The sequence below is a fragment of the Myiozetetes cayanensis genome, unplaced genomic scaffold (genome assembly GCF_022539395.1).
Source record: "Myiozetetes cayanensis isolate MyiCay16 unplaced genomic scaffold, myiCay2020 scf6-25, whole genome shotgun sequence".
Classification (NCBI taxonomy): Eukaryota; Metazoa; Chordata; class Aves; order Passeriformes; family Tyrannidae; genus Myiozetetes; species Myiozetetes cayanensis.
In genome coordinates, this window is record NW_026087853.1 from 20,996,736 (window position 1) to 21,023,070 (window position 26,335).

Here is a 26,335-nt window from a genome sequence, read left to right on the forward strand (position 1 = left end):
AAGACTGTGCATGGTAAGGAAAACTGAGTAGAGGACTGTTTGTCTTCTAATACAAGCTGTAGGAGCATGAAATAGGATGAGCTGATGGTATGCTCAGAGAAGGCAAAGGAGATACTTCCTTGAGTGTTGATCCATGGAACTCCCTGATACAGGGTTCTGTGAAGGATGAATGCTTGTGTTTGAAAACAGCATTTGGAGAAATTAATGTAAGAAATGTCATTGAGGGGTATTAAATGCAAAGACCACATATCTAGCTCAGGTAGTCTTTGATCCTTAAATTGCTGGGAGACTTAATTTTACCTCTTTGCCATGTTTTTACATTCTTCTCTGATCTCCTTCTGCTAGCCATGTTAGCAGAGGGGGCACTGGTATAAATGGGTCTGTGGTCTGAAACAACACAGATGTTTCTGCATGTGCTGCCAAGAGATGGTTGCAGTAGGCCTGTGACTCATTGCATTTATGAAGGGCTCTGTGAAGCACAGAAGTCTCTAGCAAATCTGTGATGAGTCAATGGTAGCTGTTGTCTTCTCCGTTTTTCTTGCAAAAAACACTTTGAACCTCTGGCCAGTTCTGATCTTTCCTGTGACTTCACTCCTGCTTAGTATTTGGATGCTGCTACTCTCAGAGCTGACTTTTCTAGCCTCACCCAAGGCCTGTTGAAGGGCTTAAACTTGGGGGAGAAAAATGTGTTTAGAAAACTCTACATTGATTAGTAAATAAACCTTCTTTCCTCCCCAGCTGATCAGAGAAAATATTTTCCTAGTATTTCCTGAGAGGTTCTTCTGTAAGAGGAAATACCAGGTTGGCCTCTTCTTCTCCCAATGCTCTGTGTGGTTACCATGAAGACAGTTCTCTCACCCTTTTTTTTTAAATTCCAGTGTGAGTGAACACTAGTAAGCAAAATAAGGTAAGCCTCAAAACACCTAGACAAAGAAGAAGGACTCCTAGGAAATGTCAGGAAGGCAGCTTCCACTTTGGAAATAAGGGACCAAGGAACTTACAATCCTTGACTGGTATGTGAAGAGTGGGGCCCAGGCTCTCTGTAGTCCTCTGGCTACCCTTACTAATCTCTTGACACCATCAGCTCCAGTGCTGCATACACTTTTCTGGAGCCCAAAACTACAGCCTTTTGCAAAGCCACAGATCAACTATATAATATATATATATTATATATATATACACACACATATATATATAGCATCCCTGTGCTATATTTAACCTGAAGTACAGTCCATTTTAAAGTCCTACCGTGGTGGCCAAGTCCAAACCTTCTGTGAATAGATACAACATCCAGAGGACCTATGCACACAACGTAGGTGGGCTGTGAGCTGCCTATGTGAACTTGGAAGGGGGATTGTATTGGTTCCAAGATTGAGCCTGTTACAGAGTGCTGGTGACTGGGCCAGGTGTAGCTCTTGTAAGTGTAAGCTCTTGTTGTGCTTCACCTCCCTCTCCAGCTCTGTGCTCATCTTGTGTTTTTTTTTCATTCAGGCTCATTTCTAGCCCATGGACTTTGCTACTGACCACCAATAATTCAGCTACCCTCTCCTTCTGAGGGTAGGCCAAGAGGCCTCTTTATTGCCTGGTTTAGAGGCATCATCCCAGTGAGTGCCATTGCCCAGAAGGACCTTCGCAGCATTGGCTGAGGCATGTGGAGATGGAGGTGCTTAAACAGGGTGTGATGATGTCTATATTCAGTAGAATCAGAGGTGGAGTAAAACCCTGGGTCCTTGTTTCTCACATCTCTGCCCCAATTCCCACAACACATTTCCTCCTGTTTTCTCAAGTGGCTATGAGCTTTCCCTCTTGCACCACTTGACCACCAGATCAATGCAAATGCCACGACTTCAGCACCGTACAGCTGCTGTTACGCTTGCAACATTCATGATGTCACTGCTGGGTTTAAGCCAGGGGTCTATTTTACAATTAGAGGTTTTATTTTTCACTGGAACAATTTCAAGACTTTCTCCTTGCTAGCTCCTCATTATTCCTTGCACCAGTGAAGTGTAGAATGTGGGAAGAAAATGAGTGAGTGGAAGAGACTGGTCCATGGCAGAGACAGCAGTGCCTATCTTAACAAGTCCTTGGCAAAGCTCATCTCACAAAAACTCAGAAGCTTGCTGAGAAGTTTTTTTTATATGGGAAAACACCAAATGAGCATTTCTAAGTGAGAGGACTGGTGGTCTCCTACCCTTCTGCAGCATGCACAGATCATGCCTTCCCCCACACTGGCCCCTTCTGTGGGTCTATGTGCATCCCAAGGGACAGAATAGAGCAGCTCCTAAACACAATAAACATTACTCTGTCTAGGTTAGTTTTTACATTTCTGTGTTTTATTTCTTGTTTTGATTGAAATTACCTGTACCACAGGAATACAATTTATTTAACAGGTTTTTCTTTCCTTTTTTTTTCCTTTTTTTTTAATTTTATTTATTTTATTTTTTTTAGAAGCAGATAATAGTTAAGTAGATACTGTTTATTTCACTGTCTATGACTCCCTGCATCATTCTCACAGCCTCTGTCTCTCTCCGACTTCTCCACATAACCCAGCCACAAGAACAACAGAATGACCTTTGGCCATATGATTGACTATAGCTTGTGGATACAAATTGGAAGCTCTTTTTTTCTTAGCTCCGATTGGTAATATAAGCTCAACAAGTTACATTCTAGGGTCTTTCTCAATGACTTTCCCCTCTAATAGCTGCTTACATGTTTCTGGTGCAGCATGTTTTATTTTATATACTTTATAGAGCTTATGAAGAAAAAAATAATGTCCCCTTAGCATGAGCAATACTGCAAGGTCCTGATTGTTATGGGGGCATTTCTTGTAGCTTCACAGTTTTGCTGTGAGGTGTAATGCCCAAGTTTCCTCAGAAGCCTAAATTTCGTGTGGTAATTTACCTTTTATTTTAATTGATCCCCCTGAAATTTGTTTTGCATTACAGGCCAGACGCTGGTGTTCCCAGAGAAGAATGTGCCTAAAACAGAAGAGCTGGTCTTTTGGGAAGAATTGCCTTTTGTAGTAGCTGACAGGTATGTGGTTTCTGTTATCCACACATGCAAATCAGGGGCTGGAGCTGCTTTTACTGTAGTTGCTGGTGTGGGCTTCATATTATTAACTGTCACAATATACTTACCTATACTTCTTTGCTTTTCTTTAAGTTATAGAGCCCTTTGCGTCCCAAGGCTCAAGCTCCATCATCTTTTGATTTGTGAAGAAGGAAAGGTATATGGAGCTGACTCTGTGACTCCTATATTACAAGTGAGCAGCATAAGAACATTGATCCAAACCCCATTTCCTAGTTCATGGCTCACCTTCCACATCTCCAGACCTTTTCATAAGAGACTGTGAGCATTCAAAGACCTAAGCAGTTTCTGAAGATTCATTTCCTCCTTCAAAGTGCACTGAGAGGACTACACTAAGATGTCACCATCCTGGAAATGCTCCTCAGAGACCATGTGATAATACCAGCGATTCACAGCAGATCAGAGTAACTGGGAAGAGGTGTATGTGATTCCTGCACTTGCCTGAAGGGCCCAAGAGACCTGACCTGGTTCCCAATTTAGGATGGTACAAGCCTTTTAAGGGTTAAATCTAGACAGGTGTTTCTGTCCCAATTCCTGGGGAGAGTTTGCATTCCTTATTTAGAGAGATTAATATACACTAAATATTGTCTGGTTCAGTTCCCATCCTATTTCAGAAGCAATGCAAACATTTCCCTGCATATTATCTTCAAGCAATGGAGGATATTCAGATGGGCTCCAAGGTTGTGCAGCTTTAATGAAGAAAGAAGTTCCTGGAAAAAAATGCATTTGGTATCTTTATATTGCTCTGTCAAGGCAGGAGTTTCCTCCATACCATAGCCCTACTCTAAATAGCCAGCAGTTTCTGTGAGCTAGAAGCTAACTCGGCAGCTTTCCATAATTGTGTTTTGTAAATAGTTCTTGCTCTCTGTTCTGGAAAGCAGCCTGAGTCCAAATACATCAAAGATAGAAGACTGAGGTTTTTTTGGGTGGGCGTTTTTGGTAGGGTCTTTTTGGTTGGGTTTTTTTTTTGTGTGTAAGTGACCTTTCCAGCAGGGTCCAACAGAGTACAAATTGCTTCTTAGGATTTTTTCAACCCATTTTGGGACAGCTATCTTTGCACAGCAGGTTGGGACACAATGTGCTGTGACTGAGCTGGGTCATACTTCATACTTGGCAAGATTGCAGCAGTGGTCAAGCAAGTCAAACTTACAGATAATAGAGCAACACAACACATCTGTGAAAACACTCCTTCAGGAGTGGCCACAGCCAGGAAGAGTTACCAGAGTGCAGCACATGGCAAACCAGCTCTGTAGTAGTGGCATGCATTTCACTTTGGTCCCTCAATCACAGATGGGTACAGGGATCATGAGTGCAACCAAAAGCCTCTCATTTTCTCCCCAGCTGCCCCTGGGAGGGAGCTGGGGAGAGAAGCACAAGTTACCTGCTCAAAGCACAAGACCACTGTGTAATTGCTACTGCTGTATGAGTTCCAGTTACCATGTGCCTTCTGCCCCTTAAGTCTCTGTTGGTTTACTAATATGCCTGAAGTAAGACTGAATTCCTCTATCAAGGGAGTACAAAATGAGCGAGAGTAGCTACGACTGTGTAGCATAGGAAGAACTCAAAGGAGATGGAACTGAACTAACTCAAGTACAAGGTAAGGGCTGGCTACAAGAGCTGAGAGATCACCATCAGTCAGCACCTGTCTCTGAGTCTGCTGGGCAGGGTTCTGCAGCACTGACAGCCCTGCTGTGACACATTCTGCTCCAGTAAAAAACAAGCAGCCAGTGTCTCTCTGATCACACACTGCAACCCTGGTTTGGAAGACTTCCTTCTGGGGGCAAGTTACTCCTCTGCCACACCACCTGTCTCCTGGGGAAGCCAGGAAGGGATGGAAGCTTGAAGAGAACAGAGGTAATAGAGTCAGTGGTGTCTCAAATGTAGATCAAGGGCTTTTTGTCACCTCTACTGCCTTGCTTCTGACCACAAAACAGACAGGACACTCAGGTTGTGTCAGCTCAGGCTGGCTTAAAACTAAGTGACCTAGAAAATAAAGTCTCAAAGAATGCCAGCAGTCAGTTCTGTAAGTCAGCTACATTTCCCTCTGGCTACTGAGAATGCAGCAGGTATGGCTTAGGCAGCAGATCTGATAAACCAGGCCTTGGAGACAGCAGAAACCTGGTTACATTAGAGGCGTAAAAAGACATCCCTCCAGTTCTTCTTCCACCAACCCAAGGTCAGGTATTTGCTTTCTGATCAGGAAGAGAACCTCTTACCAGCCCCAGGTATAATCTATGCTTGCTCTTTTCCTGCTGTTGAGGATAATGGGATGAGGCAGGGGAAGACAGTAGTTGGAGTATCGGGAGTTTCATGCCACCCTCTAATTTATTTCCCTAGGCTGCCACGAAAAGTAATCTCTCAGGCTCTTGAGCTGCCTCCTCTGAAAAGCAGTGCCCTTGATTCCTAACTTGAATTTGGCATTAAGCCTAAGTCTCTGTAGAGGCAAAGAGCTATCATTTAGTGAAGTCTAGGAAAGATCTGGTTTGGGGTGTATTGATACTTGGGCAGTAACCATGCAGACAAAGCCTTGTGTTCTCTGCCACAAGGAACAAGTGGGGAATGGTACTCAGCTGAGCTGAAGAGGCAGGTTTGGTACACTACAGGATGAAAAGTGTGGAAGAATTGTAGTTAGCACCACATAGGAGAGGATGCAGAGATTATGAAGTCAACCCAGCACTGAAGCATAACATCAGGCTCTTTTCTCTCACCACTTGGGAAAGACTTGCATTTTCTCAGGGACATACATCCTACCTGTTCAGGGGCCTGCAGGGATTGTACATGGGATGGACTAGCCAGGCGTAATGACACACTGTACAAGGTCGCAGAATATCTTACACAGTTAGGAGCATCTTTCCCGGTAAGAAGTGGGGCCTGTATGTACAAGTGTTAGAGGAGCCCGGGAGGCAGCCTTTTTGTTCAGGAGAGGTCCAGCAGCGCTCTTCTCCAAAGGAGCATCTGCTCTATGGTTAGAGGCAGAAAGGTGACAAAAAGAAGGACCATGGCTGCTTCCCTTTCTAACTGACCCTTCGTAACACCAGCAGATAAAGTTTATATTGACTATTCTTCCTTTCTTCCTGCTTCTGTCCCCACTCCCCCTCCAGCACTGGCGGAGGGAGCTGGGGAGCAGGCGGCCTGGACAGCGCTGAGAGCATCGCTGATCAGAGGGGCTGAGCCCCAATGACCGCCTCAACAAGTGCAAGAGCATATTCTGGTATTTCCCACAGAGAAAACAACAAAAAAAAGAGAAACAGGTGACTGATTAAAAGTTTCCCCCCTCCTGTACACAAGATTCTGCAGTCACGCCGACAGACATTAAATAATTCTTCCATAATAAATGATTGGAGATAAAAGCCGGCGGTGGCTGCTGCTGCTGTTTGGATTACTCCGTTGTCTGCATCTTTGTTTCTAGTTTGTTCCCCGGCCACTGTCGGCTGGCGCTAGGACTGTCAGACCTTTGCCTCTAGCATTTCTAGGAAGAGTTTATGCATGGGAACCTTGCCCTGCAGTTTGATGCTGTAGAAGTGCTGCACAGCTTTGGCAGCCGTCTGCCGCAGGAGGGGCAAGGTCAGGAGCAGCTTGCCTGCTCGCCGGGGCTCCTCATTGCGCTGACTCAGCTCGTAGTCCTGCAGGGCTTCATGGAGAAGGTCCTGGAGTTTCTGCACTGCATCCATGTCCTCTATGTGCATGGAGTCTGGGGGAAGGGAGAAAAGACAGCAAACAGACAAGTCAGACATGAGGAAGGAAATCCTTTATGGTTCTGAACTTAAGGATGTTTTCTTTCCTTCTTTTCTGTATTTGTTGGTTTTCTTGGTTTTGTCATTCCCCCCTGCCCCCATCCCACCCGGGATTGGGCATGGGGGGGTTGTTGCTGATTTGGTTTGTTTCTTAAGGGGAAAAAAACCACCTTGCTGGCAGGTGTTGGTGCTGCTGCTATGAAGTTTGGCAGTAGCCCAATGTGTTGGCCCTAGCAGTGCAGAGGCAGTAAGGTTGCCAGGGGTAGGTGACACATGTGCCCTGTGTGCTGCCCATTTTGCCAGCCACCACAAGGCTGTGCAGGGGTCAGCCAGGGGCCTTTGTGATTTGCACATTTACTTGCCCTCCATGCTCCTTATGGTGAGAGTCACCCTGCAAGGGGCAGCAGCTGCTGTGCTGCCGCTTGGGAGCAATCTCATTAAGAATAATTAACACTGCTCTAGCGCTTCATCTGTCTAAACTGCCTAATTGCCTTGCAGCTGCTCAGGGTGTCAGCAAGACAGAAAAGCCCCAGTAGGTCACAACCAGCATGCCCAGGGGTGTTGCCAGGCCCACCTTTGTGCATATGCCCCTGTTTTCAGAGACTGCCAGCAGCTGCTCAGGGAGCTTCCTGCTTAAATAAAGGAAACCTACACCTTCTCTTCTCTTAGGCTGCCAGTTAGATTCCTGAAAGCTGTCAGAGGGGCTAGCAGGGTTTGTGAAGCTAGACAGTTCCTTGGTGTGTCTACGAAGCAAAGGTAGTTAGCTGGTAATGACCGAGTCCAGGGTCAAGCTAGGAAACCATGTGGAACAGGCTGCTAAACTTGTGGGTAAGTTATATTGCCAGAGGGTAGCACCAAAGAGCAGAGAGGTTTGATCAGAAAAGCTAACCAGGCACAGCATCACCAAAAGTTTGCTCTTTTTTCCTCTTCCTGCTTTCTTAAAACCCTGACAGCGCTGGAAACACTGCTGCCATGTCTTCATTATTCAGAGACTTTTAATCAATACTGAACCCATTGATAAAGATTCCTGCCACAGGGCAATGAATCCAGAAGGAACAGCAAAGGGACACTTTAGCAAGCACACATGCCCACCTGTAGTTGAACTGCCTGACACCACAGCCTGGGCTTTGCAGTATGGCAGTGCTCTGGCTTAGCCCACTCACAGACAAATGTGAGGACATGGGTTCCCCAGTGTGACAGCAGTGAAGGGGAGGAAAGCCATCTGAACTGCCAAAATCTCTCTAGAAACATGTGTCATCTCTATGGAGAACACAGTCACAAATTAGAGACTATGAATTTCATAAGACACATTTAAGGTAAAAATATTTATGATGCATGATTTATAAAGTATTACCACAGTTGTGAAAATATTATGTCTAGCAAGAAAGCTGTTTAAGAAGCTATTTAGAAGGAATTCACTAATTAGAGGATATTAAAGGTTTGTATTCCCTGCTGAGGAAGAATTGTTCTTGCTACATTTACACTTTGTACCCAAAAGATCAGGCAAAGTTTCTCAGAGAAGGGCTGGTAGGTCACTGCAGTGACCTGAGCTAGACACAGAGGTCGATTCTGAAAACTAGGGAGGAAGAAGTGTGTTGCCAAGTCAGTTTGCAACTTCTCCCAGCCAGGTAGCACGTTTGAAAAATTTCCGTGAACAGTCCAGGAAAAGTGAGTGGGATCTGTTTCCCACTCAGTCGCAGAGGACATTTTGGAGACTGGAAGTATCAAAAGCTGAAACTTGGAGGGAAATGTCCTCCAGCCTTTCCCTTTAAAGTCCTTCTGGCTAGAGGCAGAAGGGGAAGAAGTAGACACAGCCTGTCAGAATTTGCAGATCCCAGCGGGTGCTAGAAGTACCAGGCAATGAGCCATGCTGAGGGTCAAAGTGTATACAGCGAGAGGAAATTGGGAAATAAAGATCAAAGCCTGCCCCACCCCCACCACTCTGCTGAAGGAAGCTCAAAATGGGTAGCTGACTGCAAAGAATAAAACAACATTGCACGATTAATTTCCTTGCAATCCATCAGTGAACTGCTATCAATGGCATTGATAAACTGTTAATTACGAAATCAATAGCTATGAATTTTTACAGCTGTCAGAGCACTGAGATGGGGGAAGGCTGCCTGACCATGTCCCTGAGGGTCAGCTGGCCTAGAAGCCAGGCTTCATGCCAGGAACCCTTCTCCAGCACTACTGGCATGGGGTACAGGGCAGGTGTGAGAATGGACAAGGCCCACTGCCTCCTCAACTAACTCATGCGTTTTCTGGCAATAGCAAGAACCTCACAGGACCCATTGTTACAGATCCCCTTGCCAGATCCAGGTCTTGTTCATTCCATCTCAGCATTAAAATGCATTGGGAGAAAAAAAAAAAAAAAAGGAAATAAAGTTTGGCCAGTCTGGCATATCCTAAAATGAACATGTGCTGTATGTTAAGCTGGAGAGCTCTTCAATACATAGGTTGATCAGTTTTTATTTCTAAGGAAAGAAGACCTAGGAATGCTTAAAGAAGGACTGCTGGCTCTGAAGGGTAACAACTTAAGTCTTAAAACCTCTATTCTATCAAAAAATGGGTGATCATATTGTTGGGACTTGCCTGCTGCTCTGGGCATTAAGAATTCATTGCTCAGATCTCTAAAATGCACTTACTAAAGACAGAGTTCCCTTGAATTATCTTTGCCACTCCCAGCAGGTGTGTCCTTGGTGTATATCACTGAATACTCAGAGATCAGCCTATTGTCAGCTTCTTCCCTGGTGAAGAACAAGTGAGCTCCCACTTCTGTTTTCATTTGTTTGAATTCCTAGAAACAAAGGGTCAATATACACAGGGCCATATGGAAGAGAGGAAAGGCCCTTGAACCTGGATTGCATGAACAATTATACCCAGCAGGGATAAGGAAAATTCAAGAATTTATCTATATGGGAAGGAAGGCAGAAAGCAGGTTTAGACAGCACAGGTGCTAATCTAAGTGCTCATCTTTAAACCCTATTTCTGACTCAAGGGAGCTGAAGCCTGGTCCAGACTGCTTTCCTACCATTTTAGGAATCAGTTGTTTGCATGCAAGCTCATACATGCAAACATTTACCCACATCAAAAATACACAACGAAAAAGAAGTGGTATTAAAAGAATGTGAAGGTTGAATGTGAAGTTACATTAGAAAAACACTCGCCCTGTTCTAGCTTCCTTATGCGTGTGTTGCGAGAAGCTTTAATTACATGAAAACCAAAATCTCGTGCTTTACTTTCATATCTTTTAATACAAATAACAAGCGGTATTTTTGTGGATTATGCTCCTACAAAGCTGCACTTCAAGTTGCAGTAGAAGAAACCAGTGAAGTCAGACAGGATTTTCCCATCCAGCTGAGAACGTGCTTTGGCCTGTATTTCCTGACCCTTACCTTGGTTTCTTTACTCCATAGCACTGGAAACAGAACCCTAAAGCATCTGCTGAGTGTTGGTTGTTCTGCTCTTTGTTCAGTGCCTCTCCATTCCTGATAGATACTGTCTCATAAGGCTTACTCTGGGTTTAGTCCTGAAAGCACAGTAAGCAACAACAGCAGAGAGTGCTTCTGTTGCACTGTGAAGAACTTGACAGCACCAAGGCTCAGGTCCTGCAGTGTCTCTGCTCATAGCATGGGCCAGATAAATGTGGGGCACTTATTCTGTCACAACCACTACCTTAGCAATTCGGCCTCTCTGAGGAGCCCTTCTTCCTGTTTAATCCCATGACCTTCCTGGTAGACAGGTTCTTTAACAAGTTGATTACATCACCAAAAGCCACCGTTCCACAGTTGAGAGACGCCAGCCTTGGCCATCTGCCCATCCTGGTTCAGTGGCGAAGTGAAGGCAGCAATTAGAGCTAAAAAAGCAGTATATGAGAAATTGAAAAAGGGAGCTAGATAGCAATTTATATGAATAAGAAGTTATGAAGTGTAGAAAATCGATAAGGGAAGTGAAGGACATAGGAGGAAAAGCCATGGCTGGAAGGGCTAAGGACAGTAAAGAAGTTTTATAAATATTTAAGAAATAGAAGAAAAATGATCATTTGTAGGGGGTATTGTTTCACCTTGAGGTGATTAAACTATTAATAGCAGTGCAGCAGAGATAGAAGTCCTCAATGAGTATTTCTGTCTTGTTTAGAAAAAGGAAGCATTATGTACTTGTGTTATATGATGATGATTTCTTAGTCTGTTGTTTATGCAACACTATATTAGAACTATTAGGACAAACTTCACAGAAATCAAGAGGGCTGGATATCTTGGCTTTAACAGTTCTAAAATTGCTGGCTGAGGGCCATCTAGGGCAGATGAATGATTAAAAGTCTTGGTATTTTTAAGAAATTCAAGATGACTGAAAAATTTCTAATAACGCACATATTTTCCTGGGTCTTATCTGATAATTTCTATGGTAGCCTGATGTGAACCAGGGCAAAAATAAAGGAAAAAATAAAGGTGACGTTCAATTAAGACTGATGTCATTTATGAAAGATGTGTAGATGTGGCACTTAGGAACGTGGTTTTGTGGTGGGTTAACAGTTGAACTTGGTGATCTTAAAGGTCTTTTCCAACCTAAATGATTCTACCATTCTACTGCCAGTCAACATGATACTTTGGAAGAGAGGTCTTGTCAAACAAACTTGATTTCATTCTCTGATGAGATTACAAGTTTGGTTGATAAAGTTAACTGCACAGATATAATAGACTTGGGGTTTTATAAGGCCCTTGGCGTAGGACCACAGGACGTTCTCATTAAAAAATTAGCACTATACAATATCAATAAAGAACACTTTCAATTATTAGTAACTGGCTAGATGACAGATCTCAAAGTATCTGTCAGTGGTGAATCATCCCTGCAGGAGGAGTTTCCTAGTGGAAATTCAGGGGATCAGTAAAAAAAGCCAGATGCTACTCAACATTTTTATCAATGAGCTGTAAGAAATTTATTTCTTTTCTTTTTTTCTTTTACCTTGCTACTGTGATGAAGCGTATGGATGGCAAAGATGAACAGAATGGTGTAAAATGGTGGGATAGGGCAGCCTCACAGAATCCTGGACCACTTCCTTACTTGAAGTAATATATCAATAGCCAAGGAATGCAACTATGGAATAGGAACTTTTATCGTGTCAAGCTGTTAGGTATAAAAAGACCTGGAGTCATAGGACATAGCTCAACAAATACCCGTCTCTGGAGGCTGAACTCAGGCAAACAGACATTAAAGATATGGTGCCTTTTCTTTAAAAAAAACCACCTGAGACAACAATTAATTATTAGAGTCAGCTACCGTGGAAGATGTAGATTCACTCTCTTTTAGTCTTCCAGCTTCACACAGGGTGTCTTTCTGTAAGGCAGCTTTAGCCAAACACAGATACTGGTTTCAAGGCTGGGCTGCAAGGGTGAATTCTGTGACCTGCATGATGTGGTTCGGCAAGGAGATATGGTGTGAGACAATGAGACTCAGGGGTTGCAGAGGGAACCCTCGTCACACAGTAGATTTAGCAGTTTCCTTTTGAGATGGGACTCCTCAGCAAATATGTGTCTGTCCAGCTTTTGTACTCTGCAGCCTGATCGACTGAGGGCTGTAATCCAGATCCACACTGTCTCCCAGTTAAAGGGAAATTCAGTGTCTGTGGCCACCAAACATCTCCAGGACAGGACCAGGCAGCTTCAACCCCACAGCTTTTGGTGGCATTTGAAATTGGGACCAGGGTTTCCCTGTTTGCTGTACCTGACCAACACTACCAAGGTGGATGCAGGTGTGGTCCACACCCCCTTTTCTGAACTCATAGCACTGGAGTTGGTTTGCTAGTGAAGAAGGGCTTTTTTTACTTCTAGAAACCAGCAGCTAGCCCATCCCTGTCTGTTTCCACTTTCTACTACAGGGCCAGAGCACAGCTAGGGCTGCAGCAGCAGTAAGCCTCGTTTCTCCCTGCTTTCCAGTTTAAGTCCTACTCTGTAGACAGAGAGGAGCTTTGAGAATGTTGCATGACATAAGAGCAGTCTTAGGCAGTAGGCTCTAGTTTCTTCCCAAATAACAGCATGAGCCTTGGCTCCCTGATTGCAAGGCTAGCTGGGCCAGGGCTGTACCTGAGTTGGCAAGGGCCAGAGCTTTGAGTGTGACAAACTCCTCCTTTTCCACCTTGAGCTTCTTGTAGCGGCGCACCAGTTGAAGGATGGCCAGGTAGAGCTCCAGCAGCCCCGTCAGACGTGAGTGCTCTTCATCCATTATGTAGTCCTCAGCATAAACCAGCTTGTCCTCGTATGGCAGGGAGCGGTACACAATGCCCAGGATGAGAATTTCCATCCAGGCACTCTGAAGAAGGCTCATCTGGTCCCCAAGGGAGAGGTTGGAGAACCCTGACAGGGCAAAAGACAAGCAGGGTCAAATGAGTGTGCAGCAAAGTCTCTAGGAGCCTAAGGTCCTTAGTGTCCCGAGATTCAAACCAAGCACTCTTCCCTACTGGCCTGCTGCCATCAAGAAAAACAAAAAAAGCTCACTAAAGTGACCCTATCTCTGTAGCAATCAGCACACATGGACCTTATCCTTCTGTTTGCTCCCATGCCCACCCACAGTCTCAAACAGGAATTCTGATGCTCTGATTGCATTTGTGGCAGCCCAAGGTTAATGACAACCTCGTTTCAATGATCACTGCTTTTTTCATAGCAGCAACTGTTCTGTACCACATTGTCCTGCTCACTGTTCCTCTTGTAGTTTGTATTGCAGCTTGGACCAAAGAGCAGAGAAGAGCTCCAGATGGCAGCAAAGAGGGCTTATGATGTTATAGGAGGGAATGACACAGGCCTGAATTGCAAGTAAACTACAATTTCATATTTTGGCCAACAGGAGAAAAGGTCCAGTCACAACAAAGCACCGAAATGTGTTCAAAAGCTCAATATATTTGTAAACAGAATCCTCCTCTATTCCTCATCACACCCTGATCTCCACACTAGTAGCTCTGCCAACAACCCTACCCAGTGACAAAAATACCTTTATGGTGCCTTACAAGTACCTAAATCACAGCCAAACCTGGTAGCAGTGGAACCAGCACCCAGCAATGAACCAAATATTCTCGTCAAATACAGAAACAGCAATCATCACCACCTGGAGATAGACCCTGACATCCCCAGAGTCTACTTGAGAAAGCAGAGAGGACAAAACATAGAGGTTCTCTCCACCTCAAGGTGGAAAAAAAAAGTGCATGGGAAGGAAAACTGTGTCTATAATGCCCTCCATACCAGATGCCCTTGAAGGCCAAATCATGAAAGATCCTGGGAGATGGGCAATATAACAGCCATTACAAACAACAATGTTATGCACAGTGTGTTGGTCCCCTCTAGGCAGCTTTTACCCATCACAGACGGGCAGAAGCTGACTTTTTTGACAGCTCCTTTCTTCTAAAGGTTCCTAGGGTGTGAGAGAATGGGACAGCCAGACACCTCTCAGCTGGGAGAGTGATGCTCCACCAACCTCCCCTGCCAGTTTTCTCCCCAGATGCATATTAAGCCTCAGGGATCACCAAGAGACCTGTGAGCTCATGAGCCTCTGTGCAGAAGCCTCCCAACCCAGTGGCTGCATTCAAGGGTAAGCTGGACTCCTTTATCCCACAGCCCCCTCTGCTCACAGTTCTTGGCCCCACGTCAGGGCCTACGTAGCCAGCCACCATGATAATCATTTGATTTCTCTTGTTATCAAGTTGGCAATTAACAAAAGAGCTGATGATTGCTATATTGACTGACTGTGGGATCTCTTTTTCTATCTGCACTATCTCAGCTGGGGATGGGAAGGCAGAAGGGTGGGTTAGTGGTATTTATTTATCTCTACGCCATGTTTTGTGTTTGTGTTGCCAGGGGAAGCAAAGGGTGATAATGGCCTGGCAGCCCTTGGACATCCAATTTCCCTTATCAGGCCACTGAATAGAAAAGTGGCCCCAGGCCACATTAATTAACAGATACCAATCAGCTGTCACGTGCTGTGAGTGCAAGGTCTGAGGGGAGCAGTGGGTGGGAGGGAAGAATCAATAAACCATTGGGGAGGAGTGCCTGAGGGAACAGCTAAAGAGGAGTCCGGGCTACTGGGGAGAAGAGCTGCAAATCCAGCTCCATGACTGTGAGACTGATTCCTGTACAGCACAGCCTGTGCTCCACGTAGCCCTAAATCCTGGTGAACCCTACCTCTTGCTCAGGCTGGGAAGTGGGTGCTTCATCCTTTGCCTCACTCTTCTGCCCTGCACACAGAATTGTGCTGCTCTAGAATGCAGCCCTCCTGACTCAGTCCAAGAGTAGGGTGATGCAGCTCAAAGGCTTGGGATCATGTCTCCCCAGTTGTGCTTGCTGGACACTAAACTGATGAGATTAGCCATGAGACAGGGGTAATGATGCTGTCTGTGCACAGCCACTGCTGTAGTCTTTAGAATATGAATTCCCTCCTTTGGTCACCCCTCTCCTAGTTCTGACCATGGATATCAGTCCAGCATTTAGGCTGCTGCCTTAAGTCCATTTTCTGGGTCAGTCATGGGGCCTTTCTGCATCTTCATTCCCTATTGGGATTACAAAAGGGGTTACACCATTGCCTCAATGCAGTCTGCCAACAAAATTTGTTAAAGTTTGACAAACTGTCATATAGTAGAGCAAGAGGATCCAGGACAGGCATGGCTCATACTTTTCTGCTACAGAATAAAGTAGAAAAAATTACTTAACCCTAGCAGTAACCCGTACATTCAGCATCTTGGTTAATCACCCTTTTCCAGAGGCTGTTACAATAGGTGAGAACAGAAGAGAATGTGACCTGTGCCAAGGAGAAAAACAGAGCCAGCTGCAATTGCCCCACCCACCTGGGAAAGCCCCTGGCCAGAAGCATTCCAAGGTAGCCAAGGACTTCAGCTCCAGGAGAGACTGTGAAGAGGGAGCGCTGTGGTGTCAAGCCTGGACTTGACATGTTTGACAGAATTGGGACCCTTTGCCTCCAGTATTTACACATGTGGAATGCAAGGGCTAAAGGACTATGCCTGAATCACTCCAGTAAAGGGAAGATCATATAACTCTCACGTTATCAAAGTTGAGATCAGAAAAAGTAAATGCTAATTTTAACTGGCAAAAATCATAGGCTTGCTATTATAGGATTATAACACAGGGGAATCTCTAGTTGTGAAATTTAACTGCCTGGTTGTCTTAAGCTCCCATGAATTGTGAGAATCCAACCCTTTTGCATTCCTGAGCTGCTGATGGCCCAGCATCCAGCAAATACCCTTAGTGATCTGTTTCTTGCTGCTTTTCTCAAGTCTGGTCCTGAAAGGTGCTTAATGCACCACTGCCATCCCTAGGCTCCCCAAAGAGAAGCCCCTGGCTCTAGCACAGAGCTGCATGCATGTGTCCCTCCTTTCCAGGTGCAGTTTGAAAAAAGCTGCTTTATTTGCAATAGCTGATGTGACATTCAGTTTGGTTTTTTTTTCTTTTTTTTTCTCTTTTTTTTTCTTTCTTTTTTTTCTTTTTTTTGTGATTTTCTTTTTTATTTCAGTGGTTTGGCAGTGAGAGCTCCCAAATTAAAAAAAAAAAAAAAAGTCACATAATTTGTGGCAAGTGGAGTTCATAATCTGTTAATTTATTATCATTTCTGTCATCCTGGAGGGCCATTAGCAGAGGTAATAAAAGGAGATGTAATTATAGGATCTGAGGCCACTCCAGACACAGCTGCTGTCACTCCACTTGCCATATTTCATTCTGTGCTAGTACTATCGTCTTCCTGGTGAGAATAGCACAACAGCTACCCTGGGAGAGTCTTCATCGTCACCCCTCAAGAGAAGTCTTGTCACCCTGCATCAAAGCAAGAAGAAAAGGTGGATGTTGTTCAAAGACAATTAGGATGGGGGGAGAGTGACTAGTGGGGAGGGGGCCTCGTGCAGAAGGGTACAACTCCACACTGGCTAAGCGTGACTTTTGAGCTAATGGCTAATAAGGCTATTGAGCTAATAACATTTTCTAAATACCATTAAATCGTGCTTTATTATTATTATCATCATAGGAGAGTGTGTTTAAGCTTTACTGATTTTATTTGCTAATACTGTAGGGCAGAAGTTTGTGTTGATACTTGGGATCCTAAAGGGTTGGTATGACTTTAATGTCACACACACCATTCTTTATTAATTTCAGTGTGAATACAAGGCAGGAATATATGACTTTTTCTCCTTTTTCCATCCTTCTCTGACCAAGAGTTCATGCACACAGGAAGCAATGTCACATTTTGTTCAAAATCCTTGGAAGGCAGAACTACAGGGCATGTTTAATTTAGACATGTGGCAGTCTCATGGCCCTGCCCTGCTCTGCCCCCTTGCTGCCTAACTCAGTATGTTTCATACTTGTTCTGGAACTATGGAGTATTTTGTTCCATTTTATGAACTGTCTTTTATTATGTTTTTTTCTCGGTACTGCTCTCTTGTTCAACAGTCCCTGAGCTCTCTCACAAGCACACAGTCCCGTTGTACAATACTGCTGCTGGTCTGAACTGTACCAGGCTGTGGCTGTTTACTGGGTTGCAGGAGAAGAAAATACACAGAGAAATCTGAGACAATAACAGGTATGTCCTGCTTTCAGAAAGGAGAGGTGCAAGAGCAATCTCTACTATACTCCCGTTCTGAGATAATATCACCAGGCTGGAAAACTCGTTAGGAACTCAGAGCTGAGCATCCCATGCTCATCCCACTGCCACAAGCTGGGGAACTACAGCAGGGCACTCTGTGCAAACAGAAATAGCCAAGGTTAGAGGAATGTACATGGGCACCTCACTGGAGAGCTGTAGCAGCTAATTCCATTGCCTTAAAGCCATTCCTGTTAACACCCCAAGTATTGGGTTAGTAGAGCAATCCAGGCTGAGTTCCCTAATCACCACTGTAACCCCACTTGTGATGAATCAGCCCCAGATGGATTCCAGCACTAGTGATGGGTATAATCCCTGCAGATACTGCAGATCTCTTGTAAGAAGGGCACCACCAAGATTAACCTCTACTCAGAAACACTGTCCTGAAAAAGTTTCTCCAGACTTCACAGTCCCACCTCATAACAATCCATATTCCATATAGCTCAGAAAACCACTAACTCTTGAATCACTTGAGAAATACTCCCTCTGGAAAAAGAGAAGCAGCTACCAAAAAGCTCAAAGAGGAGCTACAGAAAGAAGCAAAATACATGGGAGAACTAAACTCTCTGATCACTCTTGTTAAGATGCCTCACCAAACAAAGAACTTAAAGCCAAGAAGCAAAGAAAGAGAACACAGACCCATGCAGTGGAAGACAGAGACAACATGCAATAAATCATGTGATCCTGTATCAGAGCCTTGGATATTCTCCTGACACAAGGAAGAGGGACAGAAGGCAGGAGATAGCTGAAGTAAGCTGTTTATAGCTGTAGCGTGCTGTTCATAGTAAATGTCTGAAGCAATCTTTGGAAAGCAGCCATGTAAACCCCAAGGATATCCCCTGAGTTCCCTGGCCAGCCTTCTCTACACACAAATCCAACCTATATGTTTATGGAGGGATTGGAGAGAGACTAGAAAGAGGGGAGGCATTTTCCCTTCCCAGTCCAAATCTTTGTCCTCAGAACTTCCTTGATGGCCATGTCTGCTCCTTCAGCCTCGGTCCACCCTACCTGCAGGTGTGAGGCACTTGTTATGCCACTTAATCACACAGACACACACTGAATATAGTCAATGAGCCTTTCAAGGCCAGTAACACTGCCAATAAGTTGTCCTCATCACTTGTCAACATAGAAGCCTGGAGATTCACTGACAATAGCATGTTGTCTATCACAATGGGACTTGTTGTGATGAATCCGTTATGACAAAAGCTTTTTTGAGTCTGGGCAAGAATGACCCTGAGATTAGCTAAGTTGGTTAGAGTCTGTTGCAAGTAATGTCAAGGCTGTGGGTTTGATCCCTGTATGGGCTATTCACTTATGAGTTGGACTTGATGATCCCTGTGGGTCCCTTCCGATTCAGAATATTCTGTGATTCTGTAACATTCACTGCAGACACGGGGTGTACCTGCCTTTTTATTAGCAGTAAAGTCCAGTCATAGCCATAACATGTAATCATCTATAAACACAACAGACCTAGGTCATGTTGATGTAGTATAAAATCACAAAAGTCCACTATACCATCCCAAAGGCTGTTTCCTGAGTGCTTTCACTGGGCCACTCAATGCCAGGTACAACAGAGAACTTCACTGTATCATATCAAAGCCTTCTGCATAATCCCAGGGCACGTGCATACAGAGTCATCACTTCATGCACCTACATCATAGGCTGCATTGGAGTTTGTTACCAATGAGAACCCACCACAAGCAGTTTTCTGTGACAGTACTTTTCATGCATCGCTACATGAAAAAATCCTGGTTGAAGACAAAACTGATAAGTGCGGAGATAAATAATAGCTCCCTTTGCTGTTCATGTTACACCCTTGTAATGCCCTGTTTACCTGGGATGTGCTTTGCCCAGCCAATGATCACCACCAGTTCCCTGTCTGCCAGGTCACAGAGGGTTGTCAGGGCTTTGATGTCACTCTCTGGCATGGTTGGATCAGGCATGGCATAAATCTTCTCTGGCTCAGCCACCAGCAAGTGGGAGACGATCTTAGTCACTGCACATTTCAAAGGAAAAGTTGTTGTTATAGCTCTCATGATAAAAGGTGAACCCTCCTGGGATAAGACATGACTACAGAGCCCATAGGACGTCAGTAATGGTTTTGATCACAACAGGAGAAGACTACACTGCAGCTACACAAGCTGTAGTGATCTGCCTATGCCAAACCAGCTCTGCACAGGGATGACAAAAGCAGGAAGCTGCTGTAATGTTGTCAGCCATTTTCTCAATAGAGTCCAACAAGGGGAGAAGGAGACACAAAGGAGTTGGAGGGATGTGGAAAAGTTTAAAGAACTATGGGTGGTATTGAAAAGAGAAAGCATGGGACTAGTTTCGTTAACATAGCTTGGGTAAAGATCAGACTATCACTAAATGGATTTACATAATCTTCTAGGAAAGGTCTTGTATTTAACCCTAGGTACAATGAATAACAGCATCTGAGCTGTACCTTAGGCCCACCTAATTTACCTCTACACTACGAGAAAATCCTAGTGCTGTTGACTGACACAGGAATCTGAAGTGACAACTGCTACTCTGTACATTTTGGGAGACCAATAAAAAGAAATACAGTGGCTGCTCAGGGGGCAGCAATTCAAGGCTAATACATACATGGCTTTTTAGCTGGGGGAGGGATCTGTAAGCTCAGGTAAGTGCTGCTCTCAGAATCCAGTCTCCTCTTATATTTCTGTCGGCCTCCACGGACTCGATCCAGACGAACACCTGCAGGTAAAACAAAAACAAAATCCTCATGATTCCTTAGTGCCTTAGGGAACCTTGACATTCAGATGCTTAAATTTGCTAAGTAAGATGTTCCCCGTACTCCAGGGAGATTCCCTCTCTCAAACACTTGAGATCTCAGCTGAACCCAGCAATCTTAATACTAAGTAGACTGCCTCCAGCTCTAAGCATGCTGCTGTGAGCTTTACTTTTATTCAAAACATTAATGAAGACAGAAATTAACCCATTCAAACTCTTAAATCACCATCAATCTAATGGACAAATGAAAAGCTTCAGAACTCAATGCCCTCTAGATGATCTTGCTTTTAAAAAGAAAGACTTTAAATGTCAATCAAACCTGCAGTTATAAAACTAAGCTTTTAGATTGTTCTTAAAAATGAAAAGTTAAATGTTCTGTGACATCTCACTGTTTATATTTGAAAAAAGTGACCTACAGCAAACAGATAATGAACTATGAATCCAACAAAAATGTTTCAGCCTTGATCAAGTAAGGCAACAGTAATAAAAGTAGAATCCAAATAAATAGAAACAACCTCTACCACAATAAAGCCACGATAAAGATGAATTAGGGAGACACTGAAGAATTTGTTGCAGCTCTTTCAAAATACAGTGAATCAAACTGGAAATGCACATTGAAAATAGTCCCCAGTGACTAGGAAGTACCAGTGACTGTCACCTTGCAAAAAACCATAGCAGCATCAATAGACCAGGAACAGCAACTAAATTGTGCTATTAGTACAAAATATAGTGTTAAAAAGAAATCAGTTATTTCTGACCAGCCATATGGTCTGTGGTAAGCAGTTCTTATGAAATTGGGATAACTTAGTCTTCTGGGAAAAACAGCTTTTTGGGGAAAAAAATCTTTCAAGACAAATGTAGGAGTATTCGAATAGAATAAAATTTTGAATGTACACTATACAAGTACTTCCTTAGAAACACACAGTAGTTTATCTAGTCTGATCATGGGAACCAATTATGTGATACTAATCACACTGAGCTATTAATATTTTGCAATCATACCATACATAAACACAAACAACTGAAAACAAACACTCCACATTAGGTTTGAAGTGATGCTTTTGGAACAACTTGTACACCTGAAAAAACCTGTAGTCTTCTGGTGAATATTCTACCCTAGAAAGAGGCACATGTCTGTCACTCTGTGTTTCAGTGCCATGTTTGCTTACTATGCCATGGAAAGGAAAAAACTTTTACTGTAAAGCTCACACCAGCCACACCTATGCCACCTGAAACTGCTACTTGCAACAACATCTAGATCCTGATACTCTTTATGGCTAGAGCGCCCAAACTGATTTGACTGACAGACAGTACCAACTGCCCCCTAAGCAGCAAGAACACCAGGCCAACAACACTCAGGGATACAGTCTGGCAGCAACATCTCCCACTGAGCAGGAGAAATAGGAATGAGCAGGTGTGGAGCTCTGCAGAGCAAGGGAACTGCCATTGCAGGTGGCTGCTGTGGGAGGACCACAGATACTAGAGAGGAAGACACGAAGCTGATACAATGAGCTCAGACATTGAGCTCAGGTCACACTGAGTAATTTCCTTCCCCTATCCCATTTTCTGTTTTTGACTCTGTATGGAGAATTCACTGACATCCCTAAGCATAAGTCCACCTTTCTCCTCCATTACACGGTATTGTTTCTGAAAATGATGCCTATTTCTTCTTTTACCTCTATTCCCAGCAGCAGGCAGGCTGTGGGCAAGACTCCTTCCTGGGTGCCCCAACACGCACCAGAGACCAATTTCAGAAAGAACAGCCAGGGAATCCCAAACCTGAGGTTATCTAGGGAGATCCCTGAGGAACAACACTAATATAGAAAGACCTCTATTCCATGCTATGCTGAATGTGTGTCATCTACCTATAAGCCAGGAAAGATAGGAGATACACAAATTTCAGGAGCTGCCAGTAAACCAAGCAACCAGGTATGAAAATGAAAAGGGTCAGAAATACACTGCTGAAAGATTAGAGAGGAATCCAGAACAGGCTGCAAGACTTCAGGACTGAATCACAGTTTCCCAGGACCCTCCCAGAAAAAGAATTCATTCCTTTGCACCAGTGGTCATGTCATCCATGCAGGGAGGTGCCATTCTCAGCCCAGCAGAAACTAACACACAGCCTTCCAGGATGCTTTCACTGTGCAGTTTGATAAGCAGCAGGGAGGGGGAACTGGGAGGAGCAGGGACAAAATGGGGGAAGGAGCTTTTTTCTTCCTCCCAAGGAGAAGCATGCCATCCTCCAGTGCTTGGCAGAGGAATGGCTGCACAGATTGCAGCGGTACTAGGGACCCTCAATCAGATTATAAGGACACAAAGGACTTAAGTGCATTAAAAAAAGATAAGAAAGATGCAGAGAGATTTACCCTCCATCCCTCCTTCCCTCACTGAGCAGATAGAGGTCTGTTTGCCCAAGGACTTCAGCTTGTTAATTTTGAACAACTGTTTGTCCTCCTCTTGTTCCCCTTTCCTGTGCGACACTCCTTGAGGCAAACATTTTCAATCAGCACTCACAGAGCCACTGTTCTACCCTGTCATCATCACTCCAGCCACAGAGCTGGTGAATAGACTGACCCCCACAGTAGCACATCCCTGCACCAGCTGCTGAGTGCAGTGGCCTGCAGGTGCTACAGTAAACAAAAGCATTTAATCCCTCAAGTCCCTGACTGTGACACTCCAGACATAACCATCATGGTAAAATCCCTTTCCCAAAGATCTGACAGCCTAATGGGTCAGATCTAGATGGAAGGAAAGGGCATGGCCCAAAATCAGTATCTGTGGTACTTAGGTACTCAGGTTAATGTCTGCTGCTCTACTTTGATTTCCTCTGTGGTTGATTTTAAGATAGGTAGAGTGATTATGATGCAGCTCTGAGAGGGACACTAAAGGACATTAAAATGGAATGGCGAGGTGTGGTGGGTGAGATCAGAGAAGCAGCATGAAGGAAAGCACTGAGTAGAGAAGAGATGGATGGGGATATAAACTGGGATATGAATGGAAGGGGGAAAGTGTAAGGAGAAGGAAGATGAAAGAGAGAGGGCTGGAGCAAGGCTGAGTGGTACATACACTGGAATCACAAGGGCAGGTTTCACAGCTGAACATTACGTGCAGCCACCTGAACATTAAGTAACTGTAAGGTGCAGCAGCCACTTACAAGATGTAGCTGGTCTATACTGAAGACCTTTCAATATGATTTGGTGCTGCAGCCTCATAAGACAGCAGCAAAAGAAAGCCCTCCAGCTCCAACACAAACCCTGTTGTCACAAAGATCACAACTGACCCATTCAAAGGAGACAAGTGACTCACTGTACAAAACTGTCACCACCCTAGGCACTCCTGGACCCCCCTTTTTGACATTATCAGCAAGAAGGTGAGATGCAATGGTACAGGGCAAAGTTTGGAAAGTACCACCCCTTGATAACTTATCTTGCTGACAGGTCCTTCCACTCCCATGTATTTCAAGAAAATGCTGCTGTTCATTGAATTTTGTTACTTTTGGAGGGACCCTGAATGAGTCCTGGCACCCCATCTGACCTACATATGGAGCTGACTGTGGTGTATGCCATAGGGATTGAGTTCCAGCTCACCGGCAGCTCGCTCTCAGCATCCCTGCCTGCCTGAGCTACTCTGACCTAGTAGGGAGGAGTGCAGAGCCAGGACTCGCGCAGGACTTCTCGGTTCAGCATCCTGCCTAGGGAAGGGATGTCAGTTTTCTAACTGTCCTGTGGGTGCCACTCGTGTTCCAAGCGCTCTTGCAGAGAGGTCTGTGCCAGCACCAAGCCTCTGCAGTGGGAGAGCTGATCTGCTGATCTGTTCCAGCTCCCTGCATTTCTCTGACATGCCCCTTGGAGAGATGTCTGCCTGACAACTTTGGGATCAGATGTACCCTTACTGACTTGATAACATCGGGCTTTAGGGTTTTTTTCTTAATGGAAGTAAAATAATTCCAGCTTTTTTTAAAAGCTGGACCCAGGCCGAGACTGTCGGAAGTAAAAATAGCCGAGTATGCAGAGGCGACAGCACACAGAGTCAGGTTTAGTTTCTCTTTTATTTTCTGGGGACTAAAAATACTCTTAAAAGCTCCACGAAGCTAAGCCCTGGCCAGTGGTAAATGCAGTCTAGGCCCAATATCAGCTGTCGCATCAAATTACTAGCCTCACCTTACTTTCCATCCAGTCCTATCGCATGCCCATGAATTGATAGGAATGGAAAGATCTACCTTGCCAAAGAGCTTACAGAGGAGCCAAGCTACAGGGTTTGCATGGCACAATATGAGTTTAGACCAAGAAGGACACAACCAAAGGGAACACAGGGCAAGTGCTGGGCCTGAAGCAATGGCAAAAGGGCTGCTTTTGCTGAGCTTCCCTGATAGATCAGCCAGATCCTGTGCCCACTGCCCACATAATGCTTGAGCTGCAGTTTCCCCACCAATACAGCCTGCTTGCTCTCCCAGGGTCTGAGCTGGGGTGGTGCTCTGTAGCTAACATCTGTAGAGATGCACCTGTCCCCAGGATCTGCAGCCTAAGTTCATGGATTGGCTGTGACCAAGGAAGCTGGAAGGTATAGGCTAAGACCAGACAAGAAAGAAAGTGAGAAGGGTTGTGCCCAAGGTGTCTCCCACAGAATTTCCCTCTTCCTTTCTGCTCTAAACTTTAGGAGAGACAGCAGGATGTGGCTTTTGGATGAGTGAACCAGGAGGAAGGCTATCAAGGAAATACGAGAGCAGTGATGACCATAGAAGTCAGACTTGCCAAGACAGGGAAGGAACAGACTATAAGGAAAGGCATCTCTTCCTAAGAGGAATGGAGAGGCTGCAACCTGACTAGGCTCTCTTTTGTTACTCAGATTCCAGCTTGGGAAGGGGAAAAGACCCTTTTATACTATTAGGCTTTTACACTGCTGCAAAAAGAGGTCAGCCTCATGACAATCTTCTGGTAGGTGACCGATTCAATTATCCAACTCATTTGCACTTGAGGGTTGCAGATCAGCACAGCCAGAAGAACCCAGCAACTAGCATGGTGCAGGTCAACAAGCCTGGAAAATACACTTGGAAAGAGAGGGTAGAAACTAGTCTGGGGAGGGAGGCAGTGGAGATGAAAATCCACCTCCCGTGTTGCAAGGCCCTACAGAGAGATTAGATCAGTTCAAGCAGGATGCTGCAGCCTCTTCCACCTTTGATGTTTTCAGGATTATGTTAGGTAGGAAAGTTTCTTTTCTGCCTGGCTGACTGAAGAATCCCTGGACTCACAGAGACAGGTTAGCCCTGAGATGCCTGATGATACCTGGCACCAGAGGCTTCACATGCCTTGGAGCAGTAACAGAAGGTGTCAGCTCCTCACATACAGAAACACAAGCAGCATGTCCCAAGTGGTTGGTCCAAAGCATAGAGTGTGGTGTAACTGACACAACTTGAAAACCAGTCTTCCTCCTCCACCAGTGCCAGCTGCATGAGGGCCAGCTCTGCAGAGCTGCCTCTGCAGCAGTAGCCATTGCTGTGTCTCAAATGCACATCTTCCTTCCCATGCTGAGCCCCTCTCACCTTGCTCCCACAGTCACCTTGGAAACTCAGGAATTAACAAGGTCTTCAAGGGCAAACGGGAATAAAGAATACCTCAGTACCTTGTTCGCTGTAGTAAACTCCACACCCACACATTCACCCTATGTCCATGGTCCATGCAAATGTTCTCCTTTGATTGCTTCCTCTCCCAGCCCTCTAAACAGTCTGAAGCAGGACAGCAGCTCTATTGGTTATGCCATCCATGGCCACAATGCCTGCACAGCAACAGGCTGAGGGGTAGTCTGTGAAACAAGGGATACAGGAACATGCCTGCCAGGAAAAGACCAAGCTTGCCTTTCGCAAGAGGACATAAAGCATGACAAAGCCCCAGCCACACTGGTTTTCCAAGAGGTAGTGCTCAGAGATAAAGCCCCTAAGAGGTGTTTGCTTCCTAGAGGAATCAGCAATCCTTGGGTGTGATTTAACTCCCCTTAAGTTAGGGTTTGACAGCTCCCTTCTGTGCATCTGGGCTCCCTTGACATGCATCAGAGAGAAGAAGGCACCTCCACATTCATCTCACTGGCTAGCCACGTACCTGAGGAGGAGTGATGACAGCTACTTCTCTGCACTAACTACCAAG

The 26,335-nt window shown here is 44.8% G+C and overlaps 1 protein-coding gene across 2 annotated transcripts in view; it reads right to left on the reverse strand.

Moving 5' to 3' along the window:
* Window positions 1-6,430: 6,430 nt before the first annotated feature.
* Window positions 6,431-26,335, reverse strand: part of ESRRB (estrogen related receptor beta) — a 125,187-nt gene continuing 105,282 nt past the window's right edge. For both annotated transcript variants that reach the window (XM_050335330.1, XM_050335331.1), the window contains exons 4-7: window positions 20,052-20,162; window positions 19,279-19,440; window positions 12,902-13,171; window positions 6,431-6,778 (exon numbers count right to left, since the gene is read on the reverse strand). In XM_050335330.1, coding sequence (XP_050191287.1) covers window positions 6,534-6,778; window positions 12,902-13,171; window positions 19,279-19,440; window positions 20,052-20,162 — 788 coding nt within the window. In that variant the 3' untranslated portion in view covers window positions 6,431-6,533. The remainder of the gene's footprint in view (window positions 6,779-12,901; window positions 13,172-19,278; window positions 19,441-20,051; window positions 20,163-26,335) is intronic.